Source organism: Leopardus geoffroyi, chromosome B4, assembly GCF_018350155.1.
Source record: "Leopardus geoffroyi isolate Oge1 chromosome B4, O.geoffroyi_Oge1_pat1.0, whole genome shotgun sequence".
NCBI classification, from domain to species: domain Eukaryota; kingdom Metazoa; phylum Chordata; class Mammalia; order Carnivora; family Felidae; genus Leopardus; species Leopardus geoffroyi.
Genome location: NC_059341.1, coordinates 127939453 through 127954592, shown reverse-complemented (window position 1 = coordinate 127954592; position 15140 = coordinate 127939453). Strand labels below are relative to the sequence as shown.

The following is a 15140-nucleotide window of genomic DNA, read 5'->3' as shown; positions in this document are numbered from 1 at the left end:
TTCCTTTTTCTCCATATCCTTTGCCAACACTTGTTGTTTCTTGTGTTGTTGATTTTAGCCATACTGACAGGTGTGGGGTGATATCTCATTGTGGTGTTTTTTTTTAATTTTTTTTTAGTGTTTATTTATTTCTTTTTTAAATATTTTTTTTTTCAACGTTTATTTATTTTTGGGACAGAGAGAGACAGAGCATGAACGGGGGAGGGGCAGAGAGAGAGGGAGACACAGAATCGGAAACAGGCTCCAGGCTCCGAGCCATCAGCCCAGAGCCCGACGCGGGGCTCGAACTCACGGACCGCGAGATCGTGACCTGGCTGAAGTCGGACGCTTAACCGACTGCGCCACCCAGGCGCCCCAAGTGTTTATTTATTTCTGAGACAGAGAGAGACAGAGCATGAGTGGGGGAGAGGCACAGAGAGAGGGAGAACACAGAATTCGAAGCAGGCTCCGGGCTCTGAGCTGTCAGCACAGAGCCTGACGCGGGGCTCGAACTCACAAACAGTGAGATCATGACCTGAGCCGAAGTCAGTCATTCAACTGGCTGAGCCACCCAGGTGCCCCTCATTGTGGTTTTGATTTGCATTTCCCTGATGATCAGTAATGAGCATCTTTTCATGTGTCTGGTTGGGCATCTGGATGTCTTCTTTGGAGAAATGTCTATTCATGTCTTCTGCCCATTTTTTAATTAGATTCTTGTAAGGTTTTGGGGTGTTGAGTTGTATATGTTCTTTATATATTTTGGATACTAACCCTTTATCACATATATCACTTGCAAATATCTTCTCCTATTCTATAAGTTGCCTTTAGTTTTGTTGATTGTTTCCTCAACAGTGTAAAACCTTTTTATTTTGAAGTAGTCCCAATAGTTTATTTTTGCTTTTATTTCCCTGCCTCAGGGGACATATCTAGAAAAATGTTGCTATGGTAGGGCCATCTAATTTAGAAGTGTTATTCTGTCTGTTCATTGGTATAGAAATTTAATGAGGTTTTGAATCTTGGAAAGAAACAAATCCTTAGAACCAAAAAAATAGGTAACTTGTTGGCAGGATATATAAGTCATCTTGGATTCCTTCTTTTAGGGCAATTTATCCTGCCCTTACTTGTCAGCCAAATTACTTAACCTTTTAGGACTCATCTCCTTGCTTGACAAGGTTCCTTCCCTCCCCTGTCCATAAATTATCATCCTAACAAACAATTCAACTGAAAGTTACATACAGTCTATCCTTTTGTAGCCCAGTAATTTCATTCACTCATAAAATTTCTAGAGGAAAAATGTTTTTCTATGTACAGTTTTGAGTTCCTGGATCTCCATCAAAGTAGACCATTTCATAAATGTCCTTTAACCAAGAAGATAAATAGATTTTTGCTGCTGGAAGGGAATTTAAAATTCCATTTGTGCCCAAGAAAATACAAAAGCATTTGCACTTTGGTGCTTGAAAATTTCCAGATGCTTAATGATTTTTTTTTCTACATAGAAAATGGCATCACATAACTCATATTTAAAGTTCCCAGATGAAGGGTCGCCTGGGTGGCTCAGTCAGTTAAGCAACCAACTTTGGCTCAGGTCATGATCTCACAGTCCGTGGGTTCAAGCCTCATGTTGGGCTCTGTACTGACAGCTCAGAGCCTGGACCCTGCTTTGGATTCTGTATCTCCCTCTCTCTCTGCCCCTCCCCAACTCACACTCTGTGTATGTCTCTCTCTCTCTCTCAAAAATAAATGTAGATGTCAAAAAAAAAATTAAGTTCCCAGATAAAAATGAAAAATCTAGCACTTATCAAGTAATTAAATTCATAAACACTAACATTGGGAGCCAGAAGAGCAAGTTGTGATTGCCAGGTGCCTGATTTACTACATGGTCTCAGATAGGTCACCAGACTGTCTAAGTCTCTGTGTCCATATGCCTAAGATGGAGGTAGGATAATAGTAACATCTACCTCCAAGAATTGTTGTGAGTTTTGTAAATGGTAAAAAAAAAAAATACAAATTTATTATTTTAGTTGTTACTCCATTAATAAGTAACAACTCTGCTTTGGCTTATTGTGCTTTTTTACTGTAGTAATGAAGAACTATTTAGATGATGGTTTGGTTTTCTCATTTTTTTTCACACTTTTCTAGAACCTTTCTTAGTTAACCAAAATCTTGTAAGCCAGTCAGTTGGTCAGTTAGAAAATATTTATTGAGGTCCTATTATGTGCCAGGCAGAGAGATCATTTCAACCTTAATCTGGATACAGTGGAGTGTGTATAGAATTTTTGGTCTAACATTTTTTTTTCCTTTTGCTTTCCACTGCTTTGAAAATGTTTCCCTCTTTTTAAAAAATCCCTCTTGTGCCTTCCTGGGTATATGGCACATCCATTTACAATTATTTGCCCACAGCCATGTCAGTGTGCCTGCACATCAGCATGGCTTCACCATTTGTTAAAATGTGGAAATACTTTCATACTAGTTGGTGAATAGTCATTAACCTCAGCCCCAGGAGTGTTCCCCTCACCCCCATAGCTTCATCCATCTCTGCCTGTCCCGCTCTCTGAGACCCCTGGACAACAAGGATCAAAGAGAGCCTAGTGCAGATGGCAATAGGACCTAACCCCTGCGTCCATTCTAACTGAGTATAAGATGTTGATATCACCATGCTCCCACTTGCTTGTCCTACTCCCCACATTTCCTCCAACTCTCTGACCAGAGATCAGCCCCCTACTCGAGTCCCTCCCTCTTGGCTCTTACTGTCATTGCTCTGTGCTTCCCTTGGTGTCTTCTGCACCCTGACTATCCCCAAGCCACCCCTCTGTAGCCCTGCCCCCAGCACTGCTGCCCCTTTCTGTACATTGTCCTGTACAACCAAATCAACTCTATAGGGCCGAAACATCACACGGAGTGCATAAGGCCATAGCAGTGTTAAGATATTGAAATGCCTCAGTTTCTAATAGTAAATAGTCACTGTGAGTCCCTCACCCTATCCCCAGTACCCCAACCACACTGGCCAGTCCATCCAAGACTTCTCCTGTCCCCATGATCCAGTACCTACCCTCCCAACCCTGCCCCCAGACTGTGGCCAACATCTGTTTTAATGGGTGCCTATGCTTCACTAGTGTACAAATGCTTTGCTAATCGCCTCTGCAAAGAACTGTATTATAATTCAGAGCGAGGTAAGGACTCTTCATTTAGAATTCATTGATTCATTCTACCAATGTTTACCAATCACTCTGTATCTGAGACATTAAGCTGGCTCTAGGACCTCCAAACCAGATGAGGTCTCTGCCCTCATGGCACTTACATTTTGGTAGGAGAGACAGACAATATGTGAGAAAATAAATGTACACACATGAATAAATATATATATTGACCAAAGATTCCTTCTCATTCAGAAGGAAATGAGATTAATTAATTTAGGGAAGTCAGAAATGCTTCAGAAAGAAGGCTGTGTTTAAAATGGACCTTAAGGAAGGGCGCGTGGGTGGCTCAGTCGGTCCGACTTCGGCTCAGGTGGCTTGGGTCATGATCTCGCAGTTCGTGAGTTTGCGCCCCACATCGGGTTCTGTGTTGACAGGTCGGAGCCTGGAGCCTGCTTCGGATTCTGTGTTTCCCTCTCTTTCTCTGTCCCTCCCCCACTCACTCTCTGTCTCTCTCTCTCTCTCTCTCTCTCTCTCTCTCTCTGTCTCACTCTCTCTCAAAAATGAATAAACATTGGGGCACCTGGGTGGCGCAGTCGGTTAGGCGTCCGACTTCAGCCAGGTCACGATCTCGCGGTCCATGAGTTCGAGCCCGGCGTCAGGCTCTGGGCTGATGGCTCAGAGCCTGGAGCCTGTTTCCGATTCTGTGTCTCCCTCTCTCTCTGACCCTCCCCCGTTCATGCTCTGTCTCTCTCTGTCCCAAAAATAAATGTTGAAAAAAAAATTTAAAAAAAAATGAATAAACATTAAAAATTTTTTTTAAAAATAAAAAAATATAAAATGGACCTTAAGGATGCACAGGGTTTCTGACGGCCTAAGTGAAGAACAGTATAAGCGTGGGCATTAGGCATGAAGCATGGTGGGTGTTTAGGAACCAGGAGTCCAGTTTGTCTGGACAGTGGGGTACATGGAGAGGGCTCCTGGGAGATTGGGTGAGAAATGTAAACATGTTGACTGAGCCAGGCTCTTCTCACACCTAAAGGTGGACTTACGCACCACAGAACAGAGAGGTCAAGATCCCAGTTCTCAACCTCATGGCCCTCCAGCAAAATACCCACATGACCATTCACTAATCTGAACATAGGTCCTCTGTGTAGGTTGGGCAGCCTGTGCGCTAGACAAAATGCCAGCCTAAGGGATGGGCGGGGGGGCAGCTCCTGCTCTCCCCACCAAGCTGGGCACACTGGTGTGGGATTTTCCTAAAACATTTTCTGCTGGCCCCTTTGTGCCAGAAGGCTGGTATATCTTCAAAGGGCACCTTTTCCCATTCCAAACAAAAGACCAAGGTAGGCTAGCAACAGCCTTGCTTGGACACTCCTTTCCCTGGTCAGACTGCTCTGTTCCTCTCAAGTAAATTCTCTGGAATACCCCCTTTGTCTACATCATTCTATTCCCACCTCTATGGCCTTCTCCATAAAGCCCACACAATCCCCTTTATCAAACCTCTTGCTTGTCTTGGCCAAGCACCTCCCACACACCCCTCTCAATGATCTTTTCCTTCATGCAGATTGCTCCTGAATTCTAGCCCTTCTTTAAATCCTTCCCTGCTCACCTGTCCTGACCCCTCCTTTTGCATGACTCCCACACCTTCCTCTTCCCTGACACCCCCACAAATGCTTCCCTGGTTTGTTTCACATTTGTATGCTAACTCAGTGGGTATCTGTCACCTGTGGGTCTTTGGCACATATGAATGCAGCAATAGTCGTTCAGCCAGATTGTAAACTCCCAGAACTAGAAACAAGACTTATGAATGTATTACTCACTCCGCTGTCATTAAAATAACCCATGTCACTGTTGCTGTTGGTAACCTGTGTTTCATTCATCAGGAAAATGGGCTGGCATTAATTAATTGAGTCCATTAATTAAATAAGTATACATTGTATATTTAATATATGCCAAGCAATAGCAATATAGCAGTGAAAACATGTGGTCCCTCTCCTTGGAGATGTTGATTTAAGATTTTTTTGTGTGTATCTTCTATGTGCCAAGCATTGTACTAGACTCTGGGGTAAGCCAAGCATGTGTGTTAAGGAAGGAAGTCAATGAGGAAGTAGAGGTGTAGAGAAGGGCAGGGCCTTGCGGCTGGCCTGCGAGCTTAAACCCCGTCCTGTGGGCAACGGGGAGTCATTAAGGGTCTTCAAGCAGATGAGTGATTGTTTCACACCCACTGAAGCCACCTTTCTAAACTACTGACTCTTATTCTAAAACTGTCAAGAATCCCGAATCTCCACCCCATTATCCTTTCCAAGGCATATCACAATTGTTACATTTACGGTAAGGCTCTTGTGTTGCATTGCATTATGTTGTGTTGAGTTATAATCATCTGTGTGTATGTGTGTGACTCACCCACTAGTCTGTGGGAAGCAGAGGTTGAGAGCACACATAGGTCATCTCTGCATCCTTAGCACCTAGCACATGTTCTGGTGTGTTCAATAAATGACTACTGGATGGGTGGATGGATGGATGGATGGATGGATATATGGACAGATGGGTGGGTAGAGTGAGTTTTGGAAGTAAGCAATGAAACAAGACATCATAGAAAAGTTGGATGGAACTAACCAACAAAAAAGTCAAGAATAATAAAGGAACCATAAATGTTGGTTGATTGCAGATGCATACAAAGATAGTCGGAGTCCTCTGGGGATGTTTCTTCCTGTGGAATCTCTACACTTCATCCGCCCAGACCATTTACCCTGGCATCAAGGCTAGGGCTACTCAGCGGGCTCTGGACTATGGTGAGTGGGGTGCTCTCAGCCCTCCAAACCTGAAAGCTCATACTAGACTGTCTCATGACTGAGGCAAGCTCTACTGCAGGTGATCCAGCCCCTAATACAGAGGCTGCTAAGATGGCTGGAAAGGAAGTGGTGTCTAAAAAACAGTCATATTGGGGCGCCCGAATGGCTCAGTCGGTTAAAGCATCCAACTCTTCATCTCAGCTCATGGATCTCATGGATCGTGCATTCGAGTCCCACCTCAGTCTTTGCACTGACAGGGCAGAGCCTACTTGGGATTCTCTCTCTCCCTCTCTCCCTCTCTCCCTGCCTCTCCCCTGCTCACGTGTATGCATGCTTGCTCTCTCTCTCTCTCTAAAAATAAATAAATAAACATTTTATGAAAATAAAATAAAAGGACACCTGGGTGGCTCAGTTGGTAAAGCATCCAACTTCGGCTCAGGTTATGATCTCGCAGTTTGTGAGTTCAGGTCCCGCATTGGGCTTTCTGCTATCAGCAAGGAGCCCACTTTGGATCCTCTGTCCCCCTCTCTTGCCCCTCCCCACTTTGTGCACACACTCTCTCTCTCTCTCTCTCTCTCTCTCTCTCTCTCTCTCTCTCTCTTAAAAAATAAATACACATTAAAAAAAAATAAAATAAGACAGAAAACAATCACCTTGATGGTAGACCTATCCAAACACAGCCACAGATATTCATTCTCTCCCCTCCCCCACGTCTACCCCCCATGCACATACAATGAACATCTCTGCTCTAAAGGAGGATACAACATAGGACAGAGGGGAGGAGATGTGAGAGTGAAAGAAGTAGCTTAGAGCTTCAGAAAGGTCTTGATCCCAAAAAGAACTTAGAGTCCCCTAAAACTGTGCCAAATTTGATGTGGATGATGATCATGTATTTTTCTTGAGAGAAGCTCCTTGCATTCATTAGATGCAAAAAGGGGCCTGAGATGCTGAAAGATGAAGAAAAACCCCTTCAGAGGTGTTTATAAATGTTGGGCAGAGCTGGGGCGAAGGCAGATTTTGTACAGCAGAGGGACTGCAAAATCAAAATGTGTAGGCCGGGTTTTCTCCTATAAATTTTGGCCTGAGGTTAGCTGAATCCGGGCAACAGAAAACTCCATCCCTTCTTAACTAAAGCACTGCTAGTCTCACTCAGAAATAGCAAAGTGTAACCAGGAAACTCTTCACCTGCTACACCAGAAAAGAAGTACAAGAAGGATGTGGGTGCCTGGGTGGCTCAGTTGGTTGAGCGTCTGACTACTGATCTTAGCTTAGGTCTTGTTCTCAGAGTTGTGAGTTCAAGGCCCACACTGGGCTCCATGCTGGGCATGGAGCACACTTTAAAAAAAAAAAATACAAATGATGGAAGAAAGGAAGGGAGAGATGGAGGAAGGAAAGACTGAGTTTGTGGCAAATCCTTGTCCTTCCTTCCCCCAGTACCTCATGTGGCACAGGGAATCTGTATGATTGTTATAGGAGCTGGCTATAATGAGAATTACATACCAGGTATTCCCGTGTGTATCCACATGTATATATGTACATATATGTGTATCTTGTTACTCTATTAATATACTAATATGCACAGAAATAGATATCTTGAAACTGTATTAAAATTGTGAAAACAGCTTATTCCACCCTCAAGATCAGAGCAATTAAAAGAACAGAACTAGTCAGTCCACATGGGTATGAATCTCATTCAGTTCTGCCCCTTTCCTCAATACATAGTGTTGGGCCAGTGGGTTTTCTCCTCTGGAAAACAGGATGGGGGAATGACAACAATGGTGCCCCCGTGTAATAACATGAGGATCATGTGGGATCATCTGTGGAAATATGGCATAGAATCAAGAAGGACAGGCTTTAAAGTCAGAACCATTTCTTGGCTATGATTTCTATCAGAACCATTTCTTGAGCCTCTATCATAGCTAGGCTCTTTGATATGTGTGTTATGGGCTCTGGGTTGATTTAATCCCAACAACAACCCTACAAAGAAGGGATAGTCATTTTACAGAGGAGGAATCTGAGCCTCAGAGGGGCTGAATTAAATTTCCCAAGTCACACACCAGTAAGGGGGCAAGGCAAGATCAGATCTCAGGTTTGCTCTGCCGATTTCAAAACCTACGCTTTGTTCTCTGCTCCCTATTCCTCCAAACTGTCAATAATGACACTAAGTACCTGTGAGCTCTTGGGCAAGCTGGTGAACCTCTCTGAGCCTCAACTGCCTCCTATGTGAAATAGGGATAATGATACCTATGTTACTGGGTTGCCATAAGGATCAAAGGAGAGAATATGTGTAGAGTATGGACAGTCCTGGCACATATAAGCACACAAACTAGCTATTCTTATTAATTCATCAAATATTTATGTTGCCACATTTTTCCAGAAAAATGTTATGTCCCTATTATCAGTAGTACCTTCAAGGTATTTCTTAAAATGGTGGTGATAATAATAGTTCCTACGCATGGGGCTATTGTGGAAAACACATGAATTGACATAAATTTTGGAAGAGGGTCTGGCAATAGCAAATGCCCAACAAATATCAATTACTGTTATTTTCACATGTGTGAACAGAAGCTTCCACAGTTACTAATGTTCCCATGTTACAGATGAGGAAAGCAAGGGACAGCAAGATTTTGTAAATTGCAGAGTCCTGCAATGCTAGTGACAATGTTAGGATTCGAAACTAAGCTGTCTGATAGCGCCTTTGGTTCCATCTTTGTATCCTTTACACTCTACCCCTACATCCCTATATTACAGCATTACTCATGGTATTACAGAAGATAAAATCTGCTCTTCTCCATCTCCACAAGGACAGCCTAAGTGGAAATGAGCTTAAGCTGCAAAATAAGGCATAAGGGCAAAGCTTCCTCCTTAAGAAGGTTAAAATGAAGGGGTGCCTGGGTGGCTCAGTCAGTTAAGGGTCTGACTTTGGCTCAAGCCATGATCTCACTGTTCCTGAGTTTGAGCCCCGCATCAGGCTCTGTGCTGACAGCTGAGAGCCTGGAGCCTCCTTCAGATTCTGTGTCTCCTCCTCTCTCTGCCCCTCCCATGCTCATGCTCTGTCTCTGTCTCTCAATAATAAATAAACGTTAAAAAAAATTTTTTTAATAAAAATAAAATTTTAAAAAGAAGGTTAAAATGAAAATCCTGTTCTTCATTTACTATGTAAGTTACTTTTCTCAAGCTCTTTATGTAGAAAAGGGCTCTTTCTCTCCGTGAACTCAGAAAAATGTGTCCTGGGGTACTACCATATAAACCTGGGACAGGTTTATTCCTGAATTGCACAAAAGCAGGGCTTACTAAGGACATTTTTGGGGTCCCGGGATCTTTTGAGAGTCTGAAGCAAACATGGACCCTCTCCCCTGAAATATGAGATACAAATGGACGCATACACACACAACCTATTCATGGTATTTTACTGGAATTTCAGGAGGGTTACAAGCTCCCAACAGCCCATGCTGTTGCTGAGCTTAAAGAATCTAGGGGAAAAGGGAGAATGTGGAATAACTACCTAATAAGGCATGGAGTCTGGAACCAAACTGCCCAGATTTCACTCTTGGGCTCCCAGTTCTTGGCTGTGTGAATGAGGTGCGAATTCATGCCTTTTAGGTTCAGTTTGTTCATCTTTAAAATTTTTTTTTTTCAACGTTTATTTATTTTTGGGACAGAGAGAGACAGAGCATGAACGGGGGAGGGGCAGAGAGAGAGGGAGACACAGAATCGGAAACAGGCTCCAGGCTCTGAGCCATCAGCCCAGAGCCTGGCGCGGGGCTCGAACTCACGGAGTACGAGATCGTGACCTGGCTGAAGTCGGACGCTTAACCGACTGCGCCACCCAGGCGCCCCTGGTTTGTTCATCTTTAAAATGGAGATAATAATGATAATAATTTTGTACTTTCCCCCTCACACTGCCTGTAGTAACAGGCCTTTAGTCTTGGCTACATAATGAGAATTTCTCATACAGTTAGTTCTGGGGTCCTGGTGTCTTCACTAGCCTCTCTGAGGACCAGTGCTTTCACCTGTAAAACAGGGACAGTAACATCCACTTTGTAGGGTCGCTGTTTTCTAAGTTTCTAAGAGCACGTACTCTGTAAATTTCATGCATATGTTTAATGGCGCTATGCCATTATCATCTCTGGCATGATCAATAAATGCTTTCTTTGGTTCCTTCATAGGCGTTCAAGCTGGGATGGAGATGATTGAGCAAATGCTTAAGGAAAAAAACATCCCAGACTTACAGGGTTCTGAATCTCTGGAATTTCTGAAGGTTGATTATGTGAACTACAATTTTTCAAAGTAAGTAAAAAAGAACATTTTTAGCCGTGAAATTAATCTTTAAAACCTTAGGGTTGTGGATATGCCACCACGTCTTCTGGTGTGATACCAGGACCTGCACAGTAGAAGGTAAACGAAATTTGGTAAGAGGCTTATCAGATGAATGACCCAAGAAAGAGGGGTCATGAAGCTGACAAAGATTGTGGCATTTGGGTCAGAACACCTGGGTCTAAGTCATATCCCTGCTGCACACTAGTTTTGTGTGTTGTGTCTGATGAATATAGTCAGAGTCCCATGTCCTTGCCTCTTTCCTAAAATGAGAACTCCTTGCCCCTTGAATTTCTAAGTGAAATTCTTGTCCATCCTATTGCTGACCCCACACCCTAAACCTAGATGTAGGATTCAACCACAGTCTCAAAAACAAATCTACTCTCATCAAGGCTTTCCTTACTTTAGTAAAGTTTGGTTAAGGTTTCAGAGGTCGTAGAAATAGGCCACACAGGGGCGCCTGGGTGGCGCAGTCAGTTAAGCGTCCGACTTCAGCCAGGTCACGATCTCACGGCCCGTGAGCTCGAGCCCCGCGTCAGGCCCTGGGCTGATGGCTCAGAGCCTGGAGCCTGTTTCCGATTCTGTGTCTCCCTCTCTCTCTGCCCCTCCCCCGCTCATGCTCTGTCTCTCTCTGCCCGAAAAATAAATAAACGTTGAAAAAAAAAAAAAAAAAATTAAAAAAAAAAAAAAAGAAATAGGCCACACATAAGAAGCTCAAAAGTAAGACTAGAGAAATCCTTTGGAACCCAGGCTTCTTGTTTTTCTCTGCCCCACCATCCTTACTTCTGGCTTCTGTCCTCAAAGTTGTCTCATGGTCCAGTATGGCCACTGCAGCTCAGCCATCAAATCCGTTTGTCAAGCCTGAGAGGGAACAACAGGCAAGGATGAAAGGGTTCTTGTAAGCTGGGTTAGTCTCTTCACTGAGTTTTTTTCTGAAGCCCTGCTCTAATAATACTCTGCCTATACAATAATAGAACTTAGTCTTATGGCCATACTTATTAGCAAGAGGGACTGGAATATTCATTTTCTAACCAGACACCTTTGACATCCTGAACAAATTCAGGGACGGTTAGGAAAGAAGGGGAAATGGCTGTTCAGACAACAACCGGCAACCTCTGCCTCAGTTGCCAACAAAAGCCCCAAAGACGGTGTACAGAGAAGATGTCTTTGTCCATCTGGAGGTCAGTCTTAAAGGTAAAGCAGAGAGTCAAGATTTTATAAGGAATTATCTGTGATTCACAATTTGCCCCAAGGCTTTATCAATCCACTGATAATTCCCTGCTGGCTCCAACCCTTTGGAGTAATAATTTCCCTGCTATCAAGGATAATATTCTATAAAATCATGAGTTTTTTGGGGCATGGGGTAGGGAAAAGGATGGTAATCTAGGTAAAGCTCCTGGCAAATTCTCTAGTTGTTAATAAAGGAAGCCATTCAACAAGTGTTTATTGAGGACCTACTGCTAGATACCAAGGCTTTGTTTTAGTGATTGGGGATATTACAGTGAATGACACAGATATATCTCCTGCCCTTAATGTCCAGTAAGAGAGATGGACATGATATATTTACAGAATGAATGATTTAATTACTGTGATGATAATCCCACAGCAGAAAAATCCAGGGTGAATCATATATTATGAAGTGTGGCGAAGATGAGGAAAACAGGTATCCTCATGCGTTGCTAGTGGGAGCAGGTGAACTGGTACAGTACTTTCAGATCTGTGCTCCCCACACAGGAGCCACTAGCCACGTGTGGCTACTGAGCACTTGAAATATGACTAGTGCAATGAAGGCACTGAAATTTTACGTATTTAATTTCAATCAATTTTAATTTAAAACTTGGTACTCAGTTCAGTTATTGAAAAGCTTTTAAGTATGTGTGGGACAATTTGCGTATGTAAGTTTATCAGTTGAATATTTTATCCAATCAAATATAGGTCAAGTGTTTCTGATAACACTTGATAATTCTGATAACAAGTGTTTCTGATAACACCAATAATTCAGTGTCCACCTTGAGTCATATTATGAGTGTAAAAATACAGACCATATTTTGAAGTTATTTTGAAAAAAGGAAAACAAAATATCCCATTAATCATTTTTATATTGCCTATGTGTTGAAATGATACCATTTTAGATTATGTTGGGTTAAGTAAAAAAAAAAAATACTAATAAAATCACTCTTACCCATTTCTTTTCCCTTTTTAAAATGTGACTACTAGAAATTTTTAAATTACATATGTGGCTCACTATCTATTTCTGTTGGGCAGTGCTATTTTAAAAGGTAATTTACAAGGACCTTTTTTTTAATGCATGCCCTTTGACCTACTAATCCCACTTCTCAGCATCATCACTAGAAAGACACACATGTAAACAGCATGTAAGAATGTTCTGTGTGTCATTGTTTATAACACAGAAATACTGGAAATAACGTAGGTGTCCACCAACAAAGAAATTATCTCTTCCATGATACATCCATAGCTTGAATATAAAGAATGGGCTAGGCCTATAGGTACCAAACTGAAAATATTTCTAAGATCTGTTAAATGAATCTCTACCATCCTCTTCCCACAGTGGGACTCAGGGTGTGTGACAAAGAACAGGTAGGAAAGGATGCAAAATACAAGAAACAGTAGATAGGCATTTGTTATCAGCTATCACATTTACCTTTTACATTTTTCCTAACCTTGGTTCAGAACAATGTCTTTCTCCTGTGCCACAGTTATGCATAGATGATCTCATTTTGTCTTCTCAGCCTACCCATGAGTAAACCTTCCTCTGAGTGATTGCCTGAAAGAGGTTAAGTGCCTTACCTAAGTTTGCATGGCTGGCACAAAACTCATCTCCAAGTTGAGTGCCCCTTGTGGAATACATGAAGTGGCATAGCCCAGTGTTAAGCACACAGTCTGAAAACAGATTGAGGAGGGCTCCAGGTCTGGTTCTACCACTTACATATGACTTCAACCAAGTGCTCATGACTTCCTTATCCTCTCATCTCTGAATTGCAAATTGCAAAACCAGCAACAGCTTCATGGGATTATCATGAGGACTAAAATGAGCTAATGCACGTAAAGTGCTTACGATGGTGCCTGGCATGGAGTAATCACTCAACACATGAGCTATCTACCTATATAGATTACTTGCAGCCCATTGCCTCTTATGCTCAGAGAATCCTAGGGGAAGTTAATACTCTAGGGAAGATTCTGCTCTAACTAGGGAAGACTCTTAACTTTCTCAACTAGGGAAAATTCTGTCCATATAGAGGGCATCTGGGAATAGGAGAAAGGCACCCTTGCGATTGTCCAGTGATGGGGGAGGGGCACTTCTGGCATGTAGTTGGTACATATGCCAGGTACCCTAAAATGTATATAAAGTCCTCTCCAAAACTAATTGTCCCACCCCAAATACTAATTTCCCCACCCTGTTGAGAAGCACTGGAACAGCTGAAGGAAAAAATAATGATGGCGATGTTGTACTAGTATTGTATTGTCTTTAATGAAACTAAAGAAGTGTATTATTTTCACATTTGTTTCTAAACTTGCTCACTTCCCCCTCAATTAGAAACAAGGGGCTTCCTGGCAAGGACCAAAGGGGAATTAGAAGGCAATGCCCAGAGGCACCGCAGACCTGAGGTTCCTTCCTCTACAGGAATTAGGGGTTCCACAAACCTCCTTTCTGATTTTTGCCTCACTTAGAGAAGTGTTAGAAGATATGCACTGACCTCTCTGTTTCTTGTTCTACAGCATAAAAATCAATGCCTTTTCATTTCTAAATACTTCATTAGCCTTTGTGCCTGGGGTGGGGATCAAGGCACTGACTAACCACGGCACTGCCAACATCAGCACCGACTGGGAGATCAAGTCTCCACTCTTGTGAGTATCCCACTGAAAAAAGTCTGCCGCTATTCTGGGAAGAAGTGGAACAAAAACTGGAAGTACATAAATTTGGTGATGTTTTTGACATTAGGCTTATTTCCCTTAGCCATTAGCAGTCTTTCTCAAGAGCATTTTTTTTTCCCAAGAGAGATTTAAATCAGAATATCTCTGTTGGGGGCTGGGGGGGGGGGAGGTTGTGGGAGGACTGAAAAGCATCCATCCCCTGAAGGCAGAGCAAAATGTCATTTAAGATTTCCTAAGAGCTAGAAGGAATGAACACGTACTCAAGATTTCAGACCTTCAGTGAGTCTGTAGGATCTCAGGTGATTCCACATACTTCCCCATCCACAGGGGCAACTGATTAAGAGATGGGACCTTCGTACCTCACAAGGAGGTAAGAGGATAATAGTCAGCTGGAGCCCAATTGCACCCTCCTAGAGAAAGGAGGTATCACATTCAAGGTACGCTTGCAGACCACCTACTACATGTCTTGGGTGTAATGTTTAGGTCTGTCTTGGTTGGCACCCCAGAATGGCACATTCACTCATCCACTTGGTCATTCAACAACCATTTATTGAGTGCCTACCAAGTACCATTTATCCCCATCTCAAGAACTCCAGTCCTGTAGACTGTAGAGGAATGATATATTCTGCCATAAGTAACATAGATTCAGGGTTCATTCATTTCTTCACTGACTCATCAGCCACCTATTAAGTGCTTATTCTGTGTGCTTATCCTGGAGACAAGGGAATGAATAATACACACTCCAGTCCCTCAGAGAGTTCATAGACTACGTCTGTCACATCCCCATCAGTGCCTGTCCTAAATAAGGCTATTCAGTGTTCTCTCTCTCCAAGCATTGTATACACATAGTGCTTGATAGGTGCTCAGCCACTGTAGGCACCAGAAAGCACTCGGAATAAAAAAGCTAAACTAACACTGTCACCACTGACATATTCATTGCTTCATTTGTTTAGTAAATCCATCCAGCACCTACTCTGCTCTGACCCATTATTGGTGCCAGGAATCCAGAGGTGACAAAGCC

At 42.8% G+C, this 15140-nt stretch overlaps 1 protein-coding gene across 7 annotated transcripts in view; it reads left to right on the top strand.

Annotated features, from left to right (window-relative positions):
• Positions 1 to 15140, top strand: part of BPIFC (BPI fold containing family C) — a 55686-nt gene that overhangs the window by 15887 nt on the left and 24659 nt on the right. For all 7 annotated transcript variants that reach the window (XM_045463694.1, XM_045463697.1, XM_045463695.1 and 4 more), the window contains 3 exons: positions 5785 to 5908; positions 10078 to 10198; positions 13964 to 14092. In XM_045463694.1, the coding sequence (XP_045319650.1) occupies positions 5785 to 5908; positions 10078 to 10198; positions 13964 to 14092 (374 nt within the window). The remainder of the gene's footprint in view (positions 1 to 5784; positions 5909 to 10077; positions 10199 to 13963; positions 14093 to 15140) is intronic.